Below are 24,044 nucleotides of genomic sequence, written 5' to 3'. Positions count from 1 at the left end.
TCTGCAAGGACAGAAAACTGCAAAATTAAAATGTTATTTGCTGAGGATGTTCACAAGATGTTTATGATTTGAAAATATGGCCAAACTTCTTGTTGAGGGTTTAGTAAACTAATATTTATTAACACGACAACCTGGGAGGACAGCCCAGGCATGTTGAAAGTAGCAGCAATAATGCAATTAACAAATACAGTAAGTGCTTCCTCTGGGGTCCACAAAAACCAAACAAGAATGAACTTAGAAAGTGGCAGGAAGTGGTACAATGGAGTCACTAACAAGCTCCCAACTGTCCCATAAAGTAAGACCAAAGGTTATAAGGTCCTTCCTCCTGTGCAGTGACTGTTGGTCATGTCCGACTTAACTTCCCAGGTTTAATGATACGACAGAAAACTAACAATGACAATAAATGATACAACTGCATGCAGCGCGACACAAAGCGGGGCATGAAATCAAAGCATAATGTTCCCTAGCTTACAAAGTCTACTTTTTTTTTTAAATTTCAAATGGAGACAGGAAAAAAAGTTTTTCCGCATTTCAAGGTTCATGACTCAGTCACTACCAAACAAACTGAAGTGAGAGCAACGTTTTAGCTTTCTGGGAAAATTACATCTACAGCAGTGCAATGGCTGAGCATGGGCAACGGAAAAAAGAAAAGAAAATACAAACATTTACTTTTGTAAAAAGGACCAGCCTGTGTCTATGGCAGACTCCATAGCTCTGGTTGTTTGGTTAGGTAGTGAGTGCTGAAGCCAACATGTACAGCTCCTGTTTCATCTGTGAACACAGTATGCAATGTTGTATCAAGTTAATCCAAAAGATACATTTTAGCCCTCCGTTCAGTCTGCGAAGGCGCCAGGTGGGAGGCGATCTCCGAAAAGCAGCACAGGTTTATTATTGTGTGTCCAAGCAGAAATGTCCAAAGGCACTTTGGACACAGGCAGGAGGTTCCTCGTGAGTTCAGCTGCTCCATCCACCGGGTCCTCGTAATTCAAGCATTGGAGAGAAAAGACGGTATTCTTTATGACTCAAAACCACCATTTCTATTCTTCAGCCCTCAAGAGACGACTATAAATTGTGGCCCACGTTACCAGTCTAATCAATGGCATAAAGGTTACACAGTTCCATATATTCTCTGTGTGGACAGTAACACTACTACTATGTCTTTGACTGGGGGTGGAGGGTTAAGATGCAGATACACAGACAAAAACTTTATATTCCCAGAAAAACAAAACGTTAACATGTACTGGCTGCCTTTCATTGCACTCTGTTCAACTCTATCACAAGAAATGTGGCTGGATAAATGTAACATATGCAACTCTCAGGTATTAAACACTAACGTGACGAACAAATTTAACTGAACTTAGGTAGGCTAGTTCATTATTTTAGACTCACATGTTGACAAATGCTTCAGTTTTTCATCATGTGAAACAGCAGGTGTGTATATCATTGTTAACATGTTTTCTACTAAAGCCAAAACAAATATTTTAATCATCTGATCCAATAATGTCAGTATTATTCGGCATCAGCAAGGATTAAACTATAAATATCTGAGTTTGGCAGTTTTTTCACACATTTTAGTAATTAAAATCCAATCAATTCATAGCGCCATCACCTGAAACAATATTATATATAGGTCAACACATACACCAACATAAAGGTCATCACCGAATGGCTCTCAGTGTGGTAAAATCTAGGAGGGGCAAAACAGGGCAAAAACTCTAGATGAGGGAAAAGAAGTTTCCAAACAACTGTGACTTCTTCAAGTTCTCTCCAAAGGTCATATCTTCAAGTCATTAATATGTCTTATATCTTCTGGTTTTGTTTTGTTTTTTGAATCATGTGTTGATATGGGAGTAATAATTACATGGAGAGAGGAGACATAGCTTGAAGTTTAGGATTTATGGAATGATAGCTCTGCATAGCATAATCCCTTAACAAATGTATGCAGGTGCATGACAATGCCGTGTGCCTCTGACAGGCACATAAAACATAATTATGTCTTCTGAAAGACTGTCAGTGCATAACAGTATACGACAAAAAACTGCTAAAGCTATGGCTTATTATAAAGCAGACCATAAGAGTAAGAAAACAGGCGTACAGGTGAACAAGTGCAGACTCATTACACCACATACCAATGCACACAGTATGCAGGAAAGTATGTAAAACCAAAACTGGAGGACAAATACTGCCACACGTACTAAAAACTGTGTTACTGTATGTTTACATGGGTCGGATTTGCTTCCATCGCTCCCTGAGTTTATCACTTCTACCATGAGACTCAACCTTAAACATGTATTCATAAAATGACACAGATGTGAAATGGGTTTGCCGTTCAGCTGTTGCCACCAAACTTCCATTTCACCACCTCTAAAGTGCTGTTTCACTTTGCATGAAGTAGTACTGTAGTGCTCATAAATCTATAGGAGTTCATGAATGGTCAACCACAAAAACCGACTGCAAATAACAAATTCATGAAGGTGGACACATCCTGGGGTGGGGGGATGGGGGATATAATATCTGGGGCAGTCTATAGAGGAGAATATACTAAAAAGTGATTTAAAAACATTTTCCTATGCAAACTATCCCTTTAAGACAGATATGGCCTGAAGACATGGTGTTTGCAATCATTCTAAACGTACACATACAGTATGTTCAAGTCAGTGTACAAGAGAGGAGGTTACTAGACTGTTTTGATGGAAAATGTTCAGATACTGACAAGTTAAGAAAAAATCTCTGAGTGACACATCATAGGGTGACTCTCAAAGTCAGAGGTCATGGAAGTGTGGTCTTCCGTGGTACACTGCCTACCTACGGTTTGGATCCTGAGGGGAGGGGGGGGGTCACAGACATGGGCCAGGTTGCCAAGATGTCTTCTTCTCATCTAATTTACCATACAGTGCCTAATCAAATACATCCTCTTTAAAAAATAACATGAAATCGATTCAGTGCAATTGTTTTTTTGTTTTTGCTTCGTCACTCCGAACCTTTGTTTAAAATGTCGGTGGAGGAGAAAAACAAGCAGGAATCCCTAGCCACCATGACGTATGCCTCGGCAATGTCCTGGGTTCTTCAACCTTGTCAGGTCTCTTCACTTAAACAGAGGATGACAGCAGATGTGAGGAAAGCAGTGAGGAACAGCGTTTCAGGGCAGGCGGACCGCTGTAAGGCTTTAGAGGCAAATCCTCCTTCTGAAGAGGGAAATGGGTGTCCCTTATTGTCATCGCTCCCAGTCCTGTTAGAGCAGCCACCCGAAGACTACACAGCTTATGTGGAAAAAAAAGGTAACTAATAAATAAAAAAAAGTCTTTAAAAACCAGAATGCTTCATCTTGCCGAGTAAGCATTCAAGCAGTTCTCGTCACCAAAAAACTGATGGTCCAAGGTTGCTTTTGTTTTTTTCAGTGTGTTACAGCATCACACTGTAAGAACAGATTCTATAAAGACCAGTGCATCTCTTCAAAGTCCACAGCCTCGCCCAGGTTTGTATCTGTGTCCAGGAGGCTCATGATCACTGCTATGGCTGCTTCATCGTTGCTGAGACTACTAAGGCCTGGTCCAACCACACTGTCCAAATCCAGCTGGGAATTCTCCCCTGAGGTGAGATGGTGGAGTAAAAAAAGAGGAGATAATTCAACACCATTCAATCAACATCATTTACAAATATATGGCTATATGACAGGATGAGAAACTTTACCCATGAGTGTGTCTCCTCCTGAGAATGTGGCTCCCTGTGGCTCATCCTCTGAGCTGGACTTTCCTGGTATCTCCATGTCTGTGGCCTCTCCATTTGGCACCTAGTGACCAAAGCGTAGAAGATTACAGCCCAGCAGCAACATGGCAGGGATTGAGCCACGGAGGAAGAAAAAGAGGAAATTCAAACCTATGCTGGTTAAATTATGTCCTTAGAGGGAGCTGAACTATAATCTGCAAGCACACAAAGCTGTGATTGCTTCTGGGCTGCTCTTCCTGTTGTTCATGTTCTGCATGTTTTTGTTAAAACAAATTTTATTAAAGATAATAACACAGGTGGCTATAACATGAATAGTTGTATACATCAGTGAAATGTTGTTATAATGCAAACTAGTCTCCATTTATCTACTGCAGAACTAAATATTTCACTGATGAAATCAATCCCCCCCCCCCCAGGAAGTTAAGTCTTTTTACTGCATTGGCCAAATACTTGGCCAAAAATAAAGTTATGGTCCCATAATATTAAAAGCTGATACTGGTATCCAATTTGAAGCAAGTTGATTAACTAAACGGTTGTTTGCACTGCAAAAAGTATACTCAACAATTCCTCAAAAAAACTACTCATCTGTGAGCATTTTCCAAATCAAACAGAAACACTGTATTCATTAACTACAGTAAGCCATCAAGGACCGGGTTAGTCTGCAAAGTCATGCAGCTTTATGAATGAGAAACAATTTATTTGACTTGTGGGCTGTGCCACCTGCACAAATGATGATATGAATGCATTCAAACTTACATTGTTGCTGACTTGATTGTTAGTTTGTGGAGACTTATCCTGTGGCATACTGAACGGGCTGACATTACCACTGGAAGGTGATGAGTTCATCCTGAAGTAGCACAGACACAGATGGATTAATACCTACAACAACTGATAAGCATTAATGCCCAAAAAGAAAAAAGGTAGTTGCAGTTGTATTATCCTATAACTGACAGCCTCTGTTATTGAAAGTAAAGAGGACACCTGTTGAAATCCAGGAGCTCATTGGCGATCTGGGTCCCAATGCTTCCAGCATAAATCATCGTTCCAGGTGATGTAGAGACACCTGGTATAATTGGAAGAGTCTTCTTGCCATCTTCTGACAAAAACAAAAACGTTCAATGTGACAAACCAGAAAACATGTACAGTGTGCTTTTACTACACAATCTATATTCAAGATATCGAAGACGGTTTTGATGCATTTTCTTCATTTTATATCTGAACTGACCTTCAGAAGTCCTGGAATTGCTCGTCTGCTCAGACTTGTTTCCTGATCGACTGGTTCGACTGTTATCATGCCTAGTGAGAGGTGAAATAAAGAACGGATTAGCATGAATCAATCTCACCAACAAAGATATGCAGGCAATGCACATGAGATTGAAGGATATACTCACGATATGACTGTATTAGTTGACACTATGTATTCTACTTCTTTGGTCCAGGGATTTACAAAACTAAACCACTGACTTTGCAGAGTGACGAAAGAGCCGTATTTTGTTTTGAACTTATAACAGCTTGTCTCAATTTTCTCTTTACTCCGCAGCACTGTGGAGGAAAAACAGTGAGAGGACAGATTAAAGGACTGAACAAGGGAAAACAGAGCATCATCATCACCTGCTTAAGACAGAGGACACAACTACATGGCTATTCCAGAAAGCAGGTTAAATGAAACTATATCAAAGTGAACTAAATGTAATTTAAAAGTGAGTGTACTGTACTACACTGTAAGTATTCAACTGAAAATCATTCAACTGTTCCTGGGTCAGAATTTGAGGTTACAAATCATGAATCAATTTACTGATCAGTTTCATCCTTATCACTAAAATCTGTCTTCTGTATCTATTGAAATTCCAAGGTCAAAGCTGAATTAACCGATTAAACATTTACGCAGAACTTTACATACATTAGGATAAGTCTAATACATTTTGAAGTTTAGTGGATGGTGCTTAATAAAATGTGACTTAAACTTACTAATTCTTTTCTCCACAGGTTCTTACACTGCTGCTGTTGTATTTAAAGATAAATGTGTGTCAACATCCCACATTTATCTTTCTGGCTTCACCTGATCAAAATGGAGGCTGTGCTCTTTAGGTACCCGTTACTGGAGTAAATTGTTGAATCTGAGCGCCATAATCATGGCTTTTTGATATTACTCATGCTCATTGTTAACTCAAGAGTGAACAGATTGAATCGAGTCAGATCAGGAGCCAAAACCCAGAGTTTTCCATTTGAGTATTCATGGTTAGAGTCTGAGTTTGTTTGTTGTTGCTGTCTGAAACTGAGCCAGCAGACATAAAATGCGGAGAAAAATTCTGCAACAGTCATCTACTTTCAAAGTTTCAAAGTAGACATAAAAATAGCACATGACTGACCTGTGCCTCATGCCTGGGTGTCATAGAAACATTTGATTTACCTTTTCGATGTCTATCAGCTAAATGTAGTAGGTCATCTTGATGAAAATACTCGTAGCATGATGTCCCAAGCAGTTCTTGGGGAAGATAACCAAGAATGGTTGTTGCTCTGCAGAGGAAATGAAATGTGTACTATATCATTTGGAATACAGCATGAACTTCACTTGGTTTTCCATTGACACCAACAGTGTCTGTTGATCAGAGTCAAATCTGTTAGAAATATCAATGGGTTTGAGTTTTGACATACAGTATATACATCATGGCCCCCCTCTGCCCCCCTTCACTGAAATATATTTCTACCTTTGATCAACAAAGGTGAATTTGCCATCCATGGCATAGCGTGTGACAAACTCTGTTGGTTTGACTCGGACTTCGTCGTTGACCTGGGGAGACGAATGGGAGTGGACACGTCCCACTGCCACCAGGCAGCTGAAGTGGGAGCTGTCCTGCTTGTCTGCTTCTCCCTCCCCGTCCGCTCCCAGCTGACTGGTGGGCCAGCTGCGCATGTAGCCCGTACAGTGGACTGTGCAGTACTTCTGTGACTCTGTTGGCACATGCAGACATGAAACACAAGTCAAATATGATACAAGATACAGTAAGTCGGTTCTTTCATGTCAAAACTGAGTAGCTGATTAAGATTTTATTACATTAGCTGTTACACATTAATCCCTGGCGATACAAATCCAACCTGCTCTGTAATCACTTGTGTAATCTCCCTAGTCCTACCTTTCTTTTTGGAAGTGCTGGCCTGGAATTCCTTCTCCTCCACTTTGACAGAAACCTTGTTGTACTTCATGCGGCAGAAGAAAGAGCGCCGCGCGCCTGAACACAGCCGCGCTGCACCGACTGGGAGGTCAGCCTGGACCTGCAGACCGGCTGGGAACATGACAGTAGTGTAAGTAACCAACCAAGTAACTAAATAACTCACCCACTCTCAAAACTGCTTTACTTTTAGCATCTATTAGGCGTTCACGAGGGTATAATTCAGAAGCCGACAGCTGCTCCTTCACTTTTCCCATGTCTTTGGGGTGTATGTAATCAAACAGGCTCTGTCCAATCAGCTCCGTCTGGAGAAAGAAGAAAAACACAACACATCTATTAAACTGACCTAAACATAGGACCCATGCTGACAAAAAGAAATGTCAAAACCATTCTGCATCAAAAGCAATTCTTGCTGGCTAATAACAAATTTCAAAAATTACACTGGTTGTGAACGTTTGACCCCGGAGCACATCAGATAGATACTGTGTAAAGAGGAGGCTCAGGTTTAAGCAGGAATGAGAGGCAATGGATCATTTCTCACAGTTCATTTATAAAATCGAACAGGAATTAAGCATCAGAAGCACACATGATTCACAAACTGAGAGAATTGACTACACAATGATACATGAATTGCAACTATGGATTTGAAAATTTAAAAACAAAATTGCAATAATGGATTCATCTGAACGTCCTCACACAGACACATATGATTTCTTAAATGACACAATGCAAAGATGAGGATCAATTTAGTGCCTCTAAAATGTATTTCAATGAAATGTGTGCTCATGATGTCAATCATGTCGCTGGTGATTTCTGGTCAATTAACACGATGCATCTGGTGTGCCCGGGGTTTTCTCATCAACAAAAATGTAAATGTAAAAGTGTTACCCGACTATAATTTAATATCTTCGTGACGGACTCTGAGACAAAAACTATTTTCCCACGATCACAGCCCACTACAAACAGGAAACCATCTGCAGCCTGCACAACAAAGACACATGGGGGAAGGGGAAGGCAATATGATGACATGGTGAGGACAGAAGTAAGAGGCCACTCAGTAAATTGTTTATTCCATATATCTACTATGATGTATTGTATTTATTGTGGTGAATATAGTAAAAACGTGTGCACTTCCCAACTTTCTGCTATTGACAGTCAACTAGAAGTAGAAAAGCCAACATCAGCGAATAAAACTAAAACTCTATGCATTTTAGGAGTTATGATGATACATTGCAGATACAAAAATACAGTCATAAAGTTCCTCTTCAGATAACATCAGTGTTGTTTTTTGTTGGTTTTGTACATTTCTCATGATCTTAACTGGCAGAAAAGCAGAGACGCTGCCTCCGGCACAGGTTTGTTACCTGATCAGTAACTATTTAAAGACAAGTTTTGGAAGTGATTGACAGCTTACATGCTTAGCTTTGTATCAGGAGTATTTACCTGATGCCTGAAGTAAACTATCTTAAAAATAAACAAGTATTGAATTACAGTGACTGTTTCTCAAATTGCGTGCACAGACTAGGTACATTTACCTTGAGGATGAGGTGTTTCAGCTCCTCATTGGGAAGGAATGATGGTTTATAACTAGCTTCAGAAAACGAACTTGCTGAACCTAAAAATCCAAACAGATATCAGACATTTAGTAAAAGGATTTTTTTTTAATTTACACCTGGATCTTATTTTCAGATTTTTAAGCCATCAATCCTGTCTATATTGAAACAAAAAAATACTGAGACAGGAACATCACTGAAATGCATTACTATCAAACTCTCTGTTCTAACCGTCAGTGCTGCCTCCAAATAAAACCGTCTCTGCATAATCCGATTAAATTGTTGGATTGTTTTATTGTTTCCAAATCTCAGTAACATATGTGTGCAACACTATACAGAGAGTACAGTGTTTTATAGCCGACAGAATTGTTGGCTAAAACGAAGACGTCAGGACTTGAAGCACTATAGCCCGGCCATGATGTCAGGTGATATTACTTTCAACACTGCTGGCCATCGATTGACTTCGTACCTTTGAGAGATTTGAGGTGCTGCACGGCCATTCTGAGCACCGTGAGTTTGTCCAGCTTACGAGACATAGGGTTACAGGTCGGGATCATGGCTGATAGTTTGTCAATGAGGGTGTTCATTTTGTCCCGTCTCCTCTTCTCGATTTGGCTGTGTGGTTCCCTGTGGAGGCGTGAATTAAGAAATCACATTCAAAGAAGGTTTCTGCTTTCACTTAGTAAACCATCCGTTAAACCTAAAACCGTAAAATGTTTTATAAATACAGACGTACATACCTGATGCATTTCATTTTGACATGTTGGTCCTCTCCATCTGACCTGTAAAAAAGAAAGAAAGCATTTGAAATGTAAAAATTGTCTGCAAAAACATGTTAATGTGCAACACCACGCAATCAACGGGTGAGGTTCAAAGCTTGTAAATAGGACACAGTTAGGTTACAACCAACAATTGCTCATATTGAATAATTTGACAATTAACTGGTCAATAAATAATTTACTCTATAAAAATGCCTTCAACAACTTTGCAGAAGTTAAGGTAACATCTTCAAATGTCTTGTTTTGTTGGACCAAGAGCTCAAGATCCAGATATTGAGTTTACTACGACATTTGACAAATTAGTTACTCAATCTATCCAGCTATGTCAACAGTACCTGTATAGGTCGTCTTCCATATCTGCATCAAGGATGGAAGATGATTTTGTATCCCTTGGAATAAAAATAATGAAGGTCAGTAACAACTAGCATCAATTAAAGCTATGAGGTTTTCTTACAGCCAAATTAAATGGATCACACTCATACTCACTGGGTGTCTATGCTGCCCTTGCGCTTCCGGGGCATCTCCATATTCAAGGACATGCCAGCAGCTGAGGCTGGGGTCATCAGGCCGGGAAGAGAGCCAGAACTGCTTTGGTTTTCCTCAACCAGCAGAATCTCTGAAACACATAAAACACAATGAGCTGCTGCTGGTTTTAAGGGGTTGAGACCCGATTTCATTTGCAAGCATATTGGACACGATCTTCATTCTACTGTGTTGCAAGGCTGTAACATTTAACTTTCTCAGATGTAACATAAGTGAAAGATCATCATACTGATCGCAGTGACGATCATGAAAAGCCATGATGGGAGATAACCTCCCACACTGTGTACAGTATATCACAACACTTCCCATATCAGTCCACATTATAGACGGTGTAGAAAAGTGTCAATGAAGAGGCAACAGTGTAAAAATAGCAGCCAATGATGCTCTAAGGATCATTGATAATGTTTTTTATGCACTTGTGTTCAATAATGACCTTGATGTTCCACACAAGGTCACTTTAAAGTTTAAAGAAAAGGCTTGCTTGCAATGTAGAAATGAATGTCAGAAATTGAAACCTGTAGAACATATTTTGGGTGTGGTGAATAAACATATCACTGGAATTTTTTAAAACAACTTTCTTTCTGCTTAATACCCTCAGGGCAAATCCCCATAACCTTACTTGTCTAATGATCAGCCTCATAACTAACTGATAACTGGTTGTTCTGGTCGAACCGCTTTTGTTAAGCTTGTTGGCTTGAGATGCACGTTTCTCTGTATAGGCAACAGCCTATTGCAGCATCATCATTGTAGTGGATTTTAGGTCTAAGTCTTTTTGCACTACACCTTCAGTTACAGATGCAACAAAACATGTATTTCACTACCAGCTAATCTGTTGATTTTAAAAGAATGAAATACGTTAATCACTATATCACAGAGAAAAGATCACGCACAGGAAGTGGTCTTTATACGTCTAGAGAAGCTGATTTAGTCATGTCCTCAAAAGATTGTGCACGTGTGTGGCAGAGTAACTGAAGAGAAAGGCACGAGACACCAAATGTAGCCTATATCCATGACAGCTATTTTTAACGCTGTTCCACAGACCCTGTAACCCGAACAGTAATTAAAAATATCAGTAACAATCTGATTTTTAATCCTACTACACCTGTTGAGATTACAGGGTTACAGAGAGGGGAAACTGGATTACGGTACTGGACATCACACCAAACAGTCATGTCTCTGCCAACTCCCACAATCCCTCTGTCTAGCTCACATATTCATTAACTTACTCATTCACTCAGTCTTAGAAGGAGCATCTGCTACACGGAAATAACCCCACACACCCTGAACATCCTATTCTCACTGTCACTATTGGAAATGATCTAGTTGATTTCAAGTCAAGTTTCTAGGTTACACTTCTAGGTTATCACACACAATAACAAAAACAACAGCCACAAGGCTAGAAAAAATAAGTGCTAAACTAGGTCATGGGCTTTATTGTGCCACATGAATTCAAATTCATGAAGTGAATCATAGGCACACGGGATCTGCTGAGTAAAGCCACAGTCTATCATTGTTCACAACTTGATTTGATAAGGCCCGAGTCAGTATGAGACATTTCTGCTACAATGATGCACAGTTAAATACTTTCAGCTAAATGTTTTCACCTTTGTCGGTTTGTTAATCAGGGTTACGCAAAAAAGAAGAAGCGGGGAACCCATTCAGTTTTGGCACTGATCCCATTAAAAGGGGAAGATTTGTAATCTGAATGCCCCTTGATACAAATCAGGTAGCTCTATGGTATTGAGATCTACGAGTTTGAACAATTTGGTTCAGATCCGGATTCCTGGATCTAGATCCAGAAAGTAATCTGGATCGGACAGATGTGCAGGATTGTCTGACTTTGGCAGAGGTTTGCACTCTACTAATTTAAAACTAATCAATGTGTTAGTAGCCAGAGAAAAACATGTTATATAGAGGAAAAATCTGAATTTGGATGAAGAGGAGAGATGGCTACAATCTCCTCCTCAGTAACACAAACTGTCGAAAATGACGAATGTGAACGCAGTCAATGAGTAAGAACAATAACGATTTCAACTGTGGCATCCTGACAGGGTGTTTTTGAGTGTGCTGTATTATTGCTTTGAAAAGGATAACCGCCTTACTACTCTAAAAATAAAGGTTTATAATCAACAGCGGGTTCAAAGTCAACTGGAAATCAAACACTTCATCATTGGAAGTTATCAGGGAAATTATCTGAGCAAAGCCTGAGATGTCAAACACTGATAATTAACATAAAACTGATTTACAGAGTGTTTTTACTGATTACAATCCCCTGCCATGTGGGTTTTGATTGGAGGAGAGCTCTGAGGATAATTCAGCTCCTGATAAATACCTCCTGAATGACTGACACACTCTGAGAAGCTAATGAAATGATGGTGGTGGTTGTGGGGACAACTCCTCGCCTTACCCCATGCTACTTCCCAATATCACCCAACTCCATAATTAAGAGACCAGTAGCAAAAAAAATGACATGCTGTATCTAGGACTTTCTTTGTTTAAAAGAATAGTGTAATATCTGCCCAAGTACAAAAGGTTTTGTTGCCATCAAACAAATGTAATCTGATCTCCACTGACCAGCCATTTCCTGCCTTGTAGAGCTGGGAATGCTTAACAGAGTTTGGCCAATACTTTAGCGGGCCAATTTAGGCCATTTAAGCTAATTACCAATAAATGTCAAGTGGGGTCACATTTGTCATGGAATAAAATGTGCTAGCTGATGTTTCCCTGCAGTTTACTGACAGCAGCACATAAACAATATTTCTCTCTGGGGAAACACCACAACCCTAAACTGGTTGTAAATATGGTTAACTATTTTACAGTTATTAACTTACAGTAATTGAGACATTTTCTCAAGAAGCCAAGCCTACAGATTTGAAATATGTAATGAAGATTATTAAAGCAGAAGTAAGTGGTCCGGTCGTTTTCGCTAATGCTGCGTTCCAGGCAGGCTTTGGAAATCGTAAATTACAGCTTCAAGTCACAATTTACGACTTTGTAGCGTTCCAGGCAACCCACTCGTGTTTTTCCGACCTGTTTTACCGGTGAAAGTCACTATAACGGCCACTCGTAACTTCCGACCGGTGAACTCGTACCAGATCGAACTGGTACGACTTCACGGTCGGAAAAATACGAGTTTCCTTGAACGCACCATAACAGTCCTCGTCCCTACGTCGCCACATTCACGGCGTCCCTTGGCTGCACCAAGGGGGCAGTTGTGGATCTGAGAAGTGAAGCTCACTTCCGCGTTCAAAAAACTGCAATCCCCTCTGCTTCCTCTGGGGGCTGGTGTCAGAAGGGAGCATTCCCCATAGACCCCCATGTTAAAATCGCCGATTTTACATCCTCAATAAACATGTTAAAAGCCTGGTGTCAGAACGTTTTTTTTTCTCAATCGATAGTTTCTACCCCCGCACACACTCTGAGGGGGGTGAATTTTTTTTAAACTCTACCGTTTTACTGTTATTAGGTTAAAACCCTGGCCAATTAGGGCGCGGAAATGTTGAGTGACAGGCCCGAGCAGCTCCGTGGACAGCTGCTTCGAGGCCAGTGGGCGGGTTCTCGGCGGTTCTCGGCCGGCCAATCCAACATGGCGCTGTCCAGGGCCGCCATATTTGAGTCACAAAAACGACTCCCCAAAACCAATGGGTGACGTCACGGACGCTACGTCCATTCTTTTTACAGTCTATGGGCTGCACACACAGCCCTGCATGCCGTTCTCTCTCCTCATTGGATAAAAACTGTAGGATACGATAAATGTTTTCTCCTCGGCTCAGAGCAGAGCAGAGTGACTGACAGACCCGTGTTTCAGACCAAACACTCCATGTAAGTGATTGCTGTCGGAAGATATAACTATTTAAGACTTATATTAACACAAATATATCACTTACTTCTGCTTTAAGGAAGTATGTTCTTTATCAAAATACGTTCCAATCAAAAAGCAATGTAGGCTATGCAGTCACTTGTTGAAATTTATCTTATCTAAATATCAAACCATGTAATTCCTGTTGTGTGTGTGAGCGTGTGTGTCCTCTAAGACTTCCGTGTGTAGCCTATGTATTAAGCTATCTTATAGAAATTTTAGGAATCCTTATCGTACAGGACCTTAAAATTATCTAGTCTTTTGACCTACATTTTATGTAACTATAATTCAACACCACTGAGACTATTTACTGAAAAGGGGTATTGTTTTGTCATTGCAAAACACACTGTTAATAACATGTTATCATGTCAAATAATTATGTCAAATATGTGCTTGATTGATACACGCTGATCAAAGCCTGAAGCCCAGTTAATTTAAAAAAAAAAAAAAAGAGAGAAGGTTTTAGCCCTGTGGCTTCTGAGTGCAATAGTCTTCAAATGTTTTGGACTCTTATCTATACCCAACTTCAGAGAAGTGAAAGCACACAAACGTTCAACCACGCTAAAGATCCTTCAGTGTAGTTCATCTTGAGTTTTGCTCGTTATTATTATTACCAATTACGAACCCTGGCTGTTTACAACTCTTGTTTCCTTTCCCCCGAGTGACCTGACATCGTCGGTCTTTAACTCGTTAACTTACTAACTAACTAACTAAGCCCTGAGTGGAAAATGATCAACGGAACAGCCAACTCCGTAGTGATGCAGCCGGTTCGAACTAGAACTAGAGCACTCTAGTTCGAACGACCGTCGGCTAGCAACAGATCAACGGTTGAGATGGTTCGAACGACCGTCGGCTAGCAACAGATCAACGGTTGCGCCGGGTCGAACGACCGTCGGCTACATCCAGTTAGGGCCTACACAGCAGCGGACACTTGAAGCCCGCTTTACACAATGTGACACCGGCTCTTTCATAAACCAATGCCCACGAAACACATCGACACTATCCACGGTGATGTATTCTCGTGGGCTGTAAAAGCAGCTTCGACAGAATCGGGAGTTTTTGAGACGGTTCCTCCGGTAAACAGGTCATGCTAGCGCCGCTAAGCTAAACGCTAAGCTACCATTTGTGTAGGTTTGGCCAACAACAGACGCTACAGATAAAGGCATTGCAATAAAGACCCTTCATGACGTTACCGCTCATGACAAACCCAAACAGAGCAATTGTCTGCACGATATGTTTGTGATATGACAAACAATGTCGTGCAGGTCTTACATAAACGCCGTAAATGGCGAGTTTGCTCTACTGATCTACTGACCTAGTTTTGAAATAGCGCAAAGTTACGACCGACCGGCGAGAGAGAAAAAAAAACAAACATCCTAAATTACACCGCTACACTTCCGTCTTCTGGGCCCAAATCTTAACAAACACACAGACATATTGCTATTTAGTGTCAACAACATCAGAAGTGGAAAAACCCTTCGGTGGTGTTTCGTTTAACGTTACCTGCCGGTTCGCCTCCTCCCGCTCTGTCATCGCCACCAGCCGGTGCGTTCCTGGCCGACATGGCTGGAGCCGGGGCCGGTGCGCTGGGGCCCGGGACTCCAATGCATGGATGAGGCGGTGGACTACTCCGAGATAGTATTATTGCTGCTGCTTCTGTGTGTTATTAACTGGACGGGGTTGTGACAGAGCCTGCAGGCGCAATCAGAGCTGTATACGTTGTTATTGTCTCAGACTAGAAGCGCTGAGAGTATAGCAGCACAACGATAGCAGCAGCGTGCGCATAAAGTGGGACAGTGGTGGTGGAGAAGTGGGGGGAAACGCGGAAGGCAGGACGCAGTCTCCTCCTGCCGGTTCACCGGAGTCACCGCTGCAGCTGCACCGGCACCGGGCCCTATGTGCTGTGCTCCATTCAGGTCTGTCGAAAAAATGTATCTAGGCTACATAGGCTATTGAAGGCTGATAAAGCTGACATCCATCCCCTTAAAGATTGTTTATTGTATGTGTTGGATTTTAATTCACTTAGAAGATGCAATCCATAAAAATCAACAAACCTAATGCTATGTATTCGAAATATTGTGTAATGTTGCTGAAGCCAGAGGATAAGACATGTGTATGAGCAAGTAGCCTATTAACAAGAGTATGCTCAGGCTGATAAGCTCAGGCAAACAGTAGTCATGAGCATACAGTAGGTTAGAGGAGGCTCAATAATGACTGTGTGATGAGATAATGCAGAGGTTGGCCCATCTTGAAAGAGAGAGAGAAAAAAACTCCAAGAGCACGACTATTGGCAGTGAGTGAAAAATAAAAGCATCACATTTGAAGCTCAGACTGCATTGAAAACCTGTGTTCAGGGGTTAAGATAGCCTAGACTTTCTGAATGAGAAGAATATAATAAGAGCTTTGTCGATTAGCTGGCTCAATGTCAGTGTCTCACCAGAAAATTAAGAGAATACAAACCTAGAGAGTGATAGATAAGTTTTCCTCAAGTTACTTTAACCCACTTAAATCAATTCTAGGATCTTGAAGACCTGAAATCTACCTACTACCTGGCATAAATGATGGCAAGTTGGCAACCTCCCAGATACAACACCTGGAGAGAAGAGAGATGAGAGCATCCTGGAGCCTCTAGGGCAGGTACATGCTGTAGGGAGGTGTTTGGATCTAGTCTGGATTATGCATAATTTTAGTCAAGACTGACTAAATTTGTCTTCTCAGGCAAAATGACGTCACTTTCCCCGTTCATGATGATGGGGAAATTATTTAACTAATCACATGGCGCTGTGGGCGGGACACCGTGACAGCTGTTTAACAAATTCATTTTCAGACTCCAGACAGGTTCCCACAGTAACAAATTGCTAAAGTTAAACCGAGAGCAAATTTTATTTGATGTTGGAGGCATGTAGGCTTCTATGAAATTATCTGAAAAAAATGTCCAAGACATAAACTCTAACTCTATACCTTTAAACTCTGTTGAGGCTAAGGTGAGGTTTTTTGTGTGTGTGTGTGTGTGTTGCTTTTTATCTGTTATCAATGTATGCCCCAAGCCGTGGGTGTGCGGCTTCCCACGGCTTCCCTGCTTTGGCCCCTCCAACCTAGATGCCGTGCCATGCCGAGCTAATCAGCCTGTCGCTGCAGCTAGCCAGGTGGTCACCAAGTCAGCCTCCTCCAGTGGTGGGCAGTGGGAACACTCCCAGGGGTGGATTCACAAATCCTGTGTGGGATTTATTAAACAGATTTCTTGTTTGCAGCTGCAACCTGTCCAGGTCTCTGGTTCCCTGCGAGGTCAGTCTGCAATCATCATCTTGAGCAGCTCATGGGCCCCTTACCAGGGCACCAGTTGGATCCTGCACTAAAGTGGGCAGGACACATGCAGTTTCTCTTGTGACATCCATAGATCCTGGTCATGGAGCCAACACCAGCACCACCATGGAGGCACAGGTGATGGACTGTGGATGCAGCTCTGATGTAGAACCAGTTCTCATCACTGGGGACCAGCTCCTTGCACTTACCCAGCTTGACAAAGTCCACCCTGACTTCTTCAGGAGCAGCATGGCTCCTATTTACATCCTTGGGTAGTCAGAACCGACGTCAGTTGTGCTGATCCATAGACTTGTGGATAGCTATCTGAAATGACAATTGTGGGTAGGAAGAATGTCATTTTGGATATCTGGCTCCAAGGGGTGCTGTGGGCCCTACATAAACTAGCCCACATGTGGGCTTTCTTTGGGCAATAGCACAGTGGGTTGCCTAAAGAATACCCTCTCTGGGCCTCAGAGGGACGAAACGTCTGTAGGACCCCGCATGGGCTTTCTCCATAGAGGCTTTCTCTGGTCAAGCCCACAGTTGAGTTTGCCCAATAAAAGCAACATAGGGGCCCCAAAGGGAAAAGGACATGTGGGGCCAATTTGGGATTATGTGGGGTTTTGCCTTGCTCACACTGTCTCACAGTAAACCCACAGGTACCCACAGTGGGCTCACATGGGCATGTTGGCTGGGCAGTGATCCACAGACTGTATAACACTGTGGATACCTACAATTGAAATAATCATATCTGTAATGAGAAACGTCATAAACATAAAAGGGAAAAGTGACGTCATTTATCCAAGGAAGAATAAAGTTGTGCATATCTAAAATGTTCATTTTGACTAAAAAGAACAGAATTACAGATATCTGTTATACATATCTAGACTGGCTATTAAATGTTAACAAGGTGCGCCACAAGACACAGTCTAATTCCCATCAGTTCATTTCAGATATCCACAACTTTAATTTAACTGCATATACCCACATTGTGAATTCACAAACAGATACATTAAGTCTTTACAGTATCTAAAACCACTTTTATTTCCAGTGTAAATCCAGTTCTAAACAGATTTGAATACACTTTATTTTGTGTCTCTCTGCACAATCAATTAATGAATCATGTGTCACCTCCGCACTGCAAACACTAGATGGCAGGCATGACTTATTCAGAAAATAAAAAGGACTAAGGGCTCATTTTTGTTGGTTTCACGTTTTGCCTCACAAATCTATCAATTAATTTAAAAACAGTCCCACAAGGCCATGTCATAAAATCCACTTTTAAAGAATTGTTATGTCATTGTTATATATTACAGGAATTCCTTTTATGAAATTGATTGATGTTAACACCAACATGTCTCTTTCTAAAACTAAAAGAAATCAGACTCGGAGGAAAGGCAGGACTGGGCTCGTGTACCTCAGCCGAAGAAGACTGAGAAGAGTTTTGTCAGCTGGCAGATGTTGTTCCCTCTGTGGTTGGTGGGCAGCACGATAATCTTCCTCTGTTAGGTCTGAATTATCTCTGTTTAGCTCTGTGATCTGGGACCAACATCTGGCCAGCAGAGGGCAGCAGGGATCCAACATAATCCCATTAAATCAAACAGAGCTCTCTAGACACAGATTATTACCATTTCAAAGAAATCTCTGTATAAAACAGACTCAGTACGTCAAACAAATAAGTAAAAATATATTTCTAAGTCTGTGCTTGGCAGGTGTGAGAAATTTGAAGCCATAGGATCTGAAACATTTGAGAAAGGGACATCAAACAGACTCACGGGCAGAAAAAAAGATGGAGACAAGAGCCGGTTTGGTAGATGGGGAAGAAAAGAAAAAAAACTGAAGACAGAGGGAGAGAAAGTGAGGGATAGTGATTCCCCTCTCGGCCTCCCCTGTGGCTGGACTTGTCTCTGCTAATGACCCTGTCTGCTGGCTCACACAGACAGATGGTGAATTAACTCCAATTAGCCCACTCTCACCAGATCTCCTCTGACAGCTCGCCACACACACACACACACACACACACACACACACACACACACACACACACACACACACACACACACACACACACACACACACACACACACACACACACACACACACACACACACACACACACACACACACACACGAGAGGTAACTTGGAAACCCTCCAGCTGTTTACAATAGTATGTTTTAAATTTTGTTGCCAAGTATAAAAGACCAATTTCTCCACTTTTCACCATTTCTTTGAAAAAAAATCTAAACATATTTGCGTTAATGACCATAGTGTGTTTTAAACATTTTATATTTCATGTAATTTTCAGTGAAATTGTAAAGATGCACATTACAGTAAGAACAGTAGGAACTGTTGAGTCATATATTGTTATCATGTTTAACATATGCGCTGTTTCACACAGACACACACACACACTCGCACACTGACTAGAGACAGTTACTACTGTGTGACTGTGACCTCCTGTCGCTGTGCTCAGAGTTGGCGAGGTGCGACCAGTCATCATTCATACGGTGCACATTCTCTGAGTGACTGAGCTCAGATGACATGTCAAACAGAGCGTAGTGTGTGTTGTTGTTGTGTCTCCACAGAGTTGTGCGTCAGTATAATTGCCATTCGCACGACTCAAATGCTTTTTTTTAATTTTTTTTTTATAATTCATCACTCTGAGCAGAATATTTCTGTGACTGGACAGGGATGCTGCTGCTCACTGTGTGTGTGTGTGTATGTGTGTGTTGTAACAGGTGTTGTCCCTGCTGCTAAAAGGGCTCCATCTGGGAGTGTGCCTGGGCGGTCCTTGGTGACCTCTGACCTCATCAGTGAACAGGGTCAGCAGGTGCTGAATGAAGCACAAAGGTCAAGAGGTCAGCTACGATGTGGCCGGACACGGTGACATCATCGAACACTGATGGGGAATAAACACTGGTAATGCAGTGATGTGGCAGTGCACAAGCCTTTCTATGTCTACGAGGTGTGTGTGTGTGTGTGTGTGTGTGTGTGCACGCTGTATGTGCCAGTGCACGTTTGTGAGTAAAGCTGTGTGTGTGTGTGAGCAGAGTGGAGTAATCCCTTTAAATCTCTTTAGCTGTTCTGATCCATGCTTCAGAGCATGGGGGCAGTATGGACGGCAGCTGTCTGTGAAGGATGTGTGACCCAGGCAGCGCAGAGGACACCGAGGGAGTCAGTCGCAACACCGCCTGACCTCTGACCGCGGCTCAAAGCAGGTCACACACACTGTTTACTGTAGAGTGGGGATTAAACCAGACCTCCCGTTACTCTGTACAACCCCCCCCCCCAACAACTCTCTCCTGTGTATGTATGTCTGTGGGTGTGTCGTCCTTCTGATGGTATGACGTTTAAGTGAAAAGACAAGTGTCACTGAACCATTATGTCGATAGAGAGAAAGAAAGAGGGAGCGAAAGAGATGGGGGGGGGGTAGACAAAAATGACAAATGAGGAGCAATGAGCGAGCTGTGGATTGAAATGTCGAGGCGTTGATGTGTGTGTGTGTTTGAGTGACAGAGCAAAAGGAGAAAAGAAAGGGAAGATGAAGATGGAGGCACAAAGGATGGAGGGAATGAATTAAGTCAATATGCCGGGGGGTGAAAGAAAGAAGAGTGTGATCAGTCAAATCCTGAGCTGGAAAGAGGAAGGTCTTCGCTCAGAGGAAGGTTCTGTCTATTCTTCTCAGTGTTTAAGGCCTCATTCTTACAGGTTTGACTTTTCAGGATAAGATAACATTGTGTGTACCAAAGTAACACAGATTTAAAAGTATATAGTCACATTGCTAATGTGGCAAAAAAAAAAAAAGAGCAGATAGAGTCAAGCTGAGATAAGGTGAATGGAGAAGAAGATCTGGGAAATATATGGCCTCTAATAATGCTAAGCTGAGGACAGTCATATGTGAGGAAGAAAACACAGAGATACTTGGACAGAAAATGACTCAGGACAACACAGTTATGGCTCCAGCAACAAAAAGAAAGAGAATAATATGACAGGTTCTCCAGTTAATTTCCCCCAGGAGTCAACATTACACAGAGAAGTGGTTGAAGGGAGTGGGGTAACAAAAGAAAAAGGCAACAACCTCAGAGGACGAGACAGTGGATTCTGCTGAGAAAACAACTCAGAAGAATCAGCCGCATCCTGTCTCTTTCTTGACCTTCAACCATTTTTTTATGGCCCTTATTTTGTAGCTATTGCACTTTGTTCACATGTTCACTTGAGCTCAGTGTTACCATTATCACCAGCAGGAACAATGTCCAACCTGGATAAATTAGATCCATGTTAACTACACCAGAAGTATCCTTTAAAACGTGTGTGTGTGTGTGTGTTTGTGTGTGTTTGTGTGTGTGTGTGTGTTAATTCAATACCTACAGCTGGGGTCAGTGTTTCCCAATGTGCTCTGGATCAATGTATGCCAGTGGGATGCAGCGCTTCATTAACCACTTTCTCCTGTAGTGTGCTGCTGCAGCTCGGTAAAACGCTGCTGACGTACAAACTTACAGAAAAAAAAGGGCTTGAAGATGGGCAGTGACTCATATGCAAATACACACACAAACACACACTCAGTCATCTTGTCTCCTTTTCTCTCCTCCCTCAGCGTGTTGCTCAGCTTGTGAACTCTCAGTTACAACACCGAGCCTTGTTTTTTATGCTGCATAAATTGATGTGTTCCTGTAATCCCCCCCCCCCCCCCCCCCCCCCCCTCTCTCTCTCCTCAATGCATCGCTGGCTGCTCTACTGTGTGTGTATTTTACCAACACTGCACTGTTGTGGTTGTTGTTATTGTTGTTGCTGTTGTAGTGTTGCTTTATTTGTTGCTAAGCTTCCACCCCTCCTCTCCTCTCCTCTCCTCCCCTCTCCTCCTCCTCCTCCTCCTCCTCTCTCCTCATTTGCTTCCCTCCGGGGCTGATGTGATTTAAGGCTGTGCTTGAAGGATGAAGACTGGGCTGTTATCTGCCTGTTATTGATGCGAGCCGTAACTCTCACTGTCCACACTCCATGGGCGGACGGATAGAGAGACAGAGGACTTGCCGCTCCAGATAGATAGATGGGTGGATGGAAGAAAAGAAGCAGTGGAGAGATAATGCAGATTGATGGATTTCTCTGTAGGGTCCAGACTTCAGACTGTGTGTGTTTTTCACCGTCATGTTAAAACAACAGTGTGTAATGTTATGAAAATGTAGAGGTTTGGGTTCTCCTACTGTTTCCCCACCACCACCCTGCAGCTTCCCCCCCCTCTCTTTTTCATCCACCCTCCCTCCCCTCCCCTTTCCTTCCTATTTCCTTTCCTTCACCCCCCTCCCTGTGCAATTCTCCCCTCTTTCCATCTGTACATTATGTAGATGTCAATAATTTAACACAAGATTCAAGGATTCAGTGCTCAACAACAAGTTACGATCTTTCGCTATAAAAGCCATAAAATATGCATTTGTGAATAAAATATGATTCTGTCTCTTTCAAAGCAGCTGAAACCTGTCAGGATTGCCATTTGTTTTCTGACAGTATCGCAGCAAAGTGACAGTTCAAAAGCGGGGGTTTGTCTTTATCTTGGCAGGTTTTCAATCTTTGCTCTATTTCTGCACACCGCAGAGCATTATTTTGTATCCATTGTTTTGTAGACCGTCTTTCATCTCCAGGGCTTTGTTGTTTTCTCACTCTCTTGCCGTCTCTCGCTCTCTCTCCCCCTCTTACATCGTGACTTCTTTCTCTCTTTTTTTCCCTTCTCTTTTACAGTTTCATCTTGTATGGTACAGTAACAGTAGCTGTGGGCTTGAAGCTCATTAACAGCGCTAACACATCCCACTCTAACTGCCCCTCCAATCACCTGCCTCATAAAACCCACCCAGCTCTAAATACACTGGCACTTCCTTCCCATCTCTCCTGCCATCCTTGCCTCCTCCTGCCTCCCTCACCCCTCTCTCTCTCTCTCTCTCTCTCTCCTCCCTCCTTCTGCTTACACCTCCCTCCTCCTCCCCCCCGTTACCCCCACAGGCCTGGAGATCGTTTCTTTGTTCCTGACATCTGTTTTGTTGGGTGATTAATTGAGATGAGCATGTGGGGTGAAGGCCTGTAGAGGGGGAGCTCAGACCCCCCAGGTAATGTGCATGTGTGTGTGTGGATGTGTGTTAAGGTGTGAGAGCATCTGACTGTGCATGTGTGTGTGTGTGTGTGTGTGTGCGTTGGCAGCAGAGCTACAATAATCCTTGATTTGGTTAGTTAGTGCTGCTGACTGCCAGGATTTCCCTCAAGAGCCGTGCAATAAAAACCATTTGAATATCGGTTATCTTGATAAAATGTTTAAAAACTGCTCCTCTGTCTCATCTCAAGGTTTTAATTTGGCAATGTTAGATGTTGAGCGACAGCTGACTGACAAGTGACAACATACCAGTATGCCAGATATCCCAGAAGGCAGAGTTGTGATTTGTACCAGCAGTATGCATCACTCAATACCACCTCTGTTGAAAAATGTACAGTAAATGTCACTGATAAACAGTGGGAGTAAAATATAGAGATGGACATTTAGTATCTCCACAACGATCATTGATCCGTTCTTAAAGAGTTAAAAGATAAATAAATAAAATAAGGACGCAATATGCATGTCAAGATGACACACTGCGCTACACACTCTAGTGTAATATTATTAGGAATACATTACTACAATGGTGATTAAACTATTATTTTATGCAATTTTGAATCACCCCAGTCATTACCTGTTCCCGGAGTCAAGCCTCAATCTTGTCTTTCAAATCAGAGATTAACATGGATGAGGTGCATAAAGACAACAGAGACAACAGTGGGGAAAATGACACACAATCACAAGGTCACACTCTCGTATGACCACATTGCCTTTAACTGAGATGAACATTAACCAGATAATCAAAAAGCGATTTGGTCAAGAGAAAAGAAAACACTCAAAAGATATTTCATTAATTATTATGTAAAATAGAAGAAAATCAAATCAAATGGACTTATTTGGGAAGCTGGAACCTGGAAATCTTTGTTTTTTTTTCATGAAAATTAACTGAAAAAGTCAAAACGTTTGCTGATTGATTTTTTGACAGATCAAATATTTGCTTCAGCTCTAGTAATGTGACTGAAGTGTTGTACTGTTAT

The 24,044-nt window shown here is 41.9% G+C and overlaps 1 protein-coding gene across 2 annotated transcripts; it reads right to left on the bottom strand.

Annotated features, from left to right (window-relative positions):
• Positions 1-86: 86 nt before the first annotated feature.
• Positions 87-15,415, bottom strand: bmal2 (basic helix-loop-helix ARNT like 2). Of its 2 annotated transcripts, none has more exons than XM_083973693.1 (17): positions 15,134-15,415; positions 9,715-9,844; positions 9,564-9,617; positions 9,190-9,231; positions 8,919-9,076; positions 8,432-8,511; positions 7,785-7,877; positions 7,084-7,201; positions 6,861-7,010; positions 6,435-6,678; positions 6,137-6,243; positions 5,118-5,268; positions 4,952-5,022; positions 4,708-4,822; positions 4,483-4,573; positions 3,691-3,790; positions 87-3,588 (listed from the first exon to the last, which is right to left on the bottom strand). In XM_083973693.1, the coding sequence occupies exons 1-17, from the start codon at positions 15,192-15,194 to the stop codon at positions 3,431-3,433; spliced, it is 1,923 nt and encodes a 640-aa protein (XP_083829819.1). In that variant the 5' UTR covers positions 15,195-15,415; the 3' UTR covers positions 87-3,430. The 2 variants fall into 2 exon arrangements, with proteins under 2 accessions (XP_083829819.1, XP_083829820.1); XM_083973694.1 differs by having other exon boundaries at positions 4,708-4,819.
• Between the last annotated feature and the right edge of the window lie 8,629 nt (positions 15,416-24,044).

Source organism: Trachurus trachurus, assembly GCF_905171665.1.
Source record: "Trachurus trachurus genome assembly, chromosome: 6".
Taxonomy (NCBI): domain Eukaryota; kingdom Metazoa; phylum Chordata; class Actinopteri; order Carangiformes; family Carangidae; genus Trachurus; species Trachurus trachurus.
This window is presented reverse-complemented; position numbering and strand designations above follow the sequence as displayed.

Bases quoted from the DNA above. Each gene is read 5' to 3' on its own strand.
- bmal2 (XM_083973693.1), bottom strand. From the start codon at position 15,194: ATGTCGGCCAGGAACGCACCGGCTGGTGGCGATGACAGAGCGGGAGGA. The intron at 9,845-15,133 runs GTAACGTTAAAC...TATGTGTTTCAG, and splicing joins GGGAGGAGGCGAACCGGCAG to AGATTCTGCTGGTTGAGGAA. The intron at 8,512-8,918 runs GTACGAAGTCAA...TTGGATTTTTAG, and splicing joins GCACCTCAAATCTCTCAAAG to GTTCAGCAAGTTCGTTTTCT.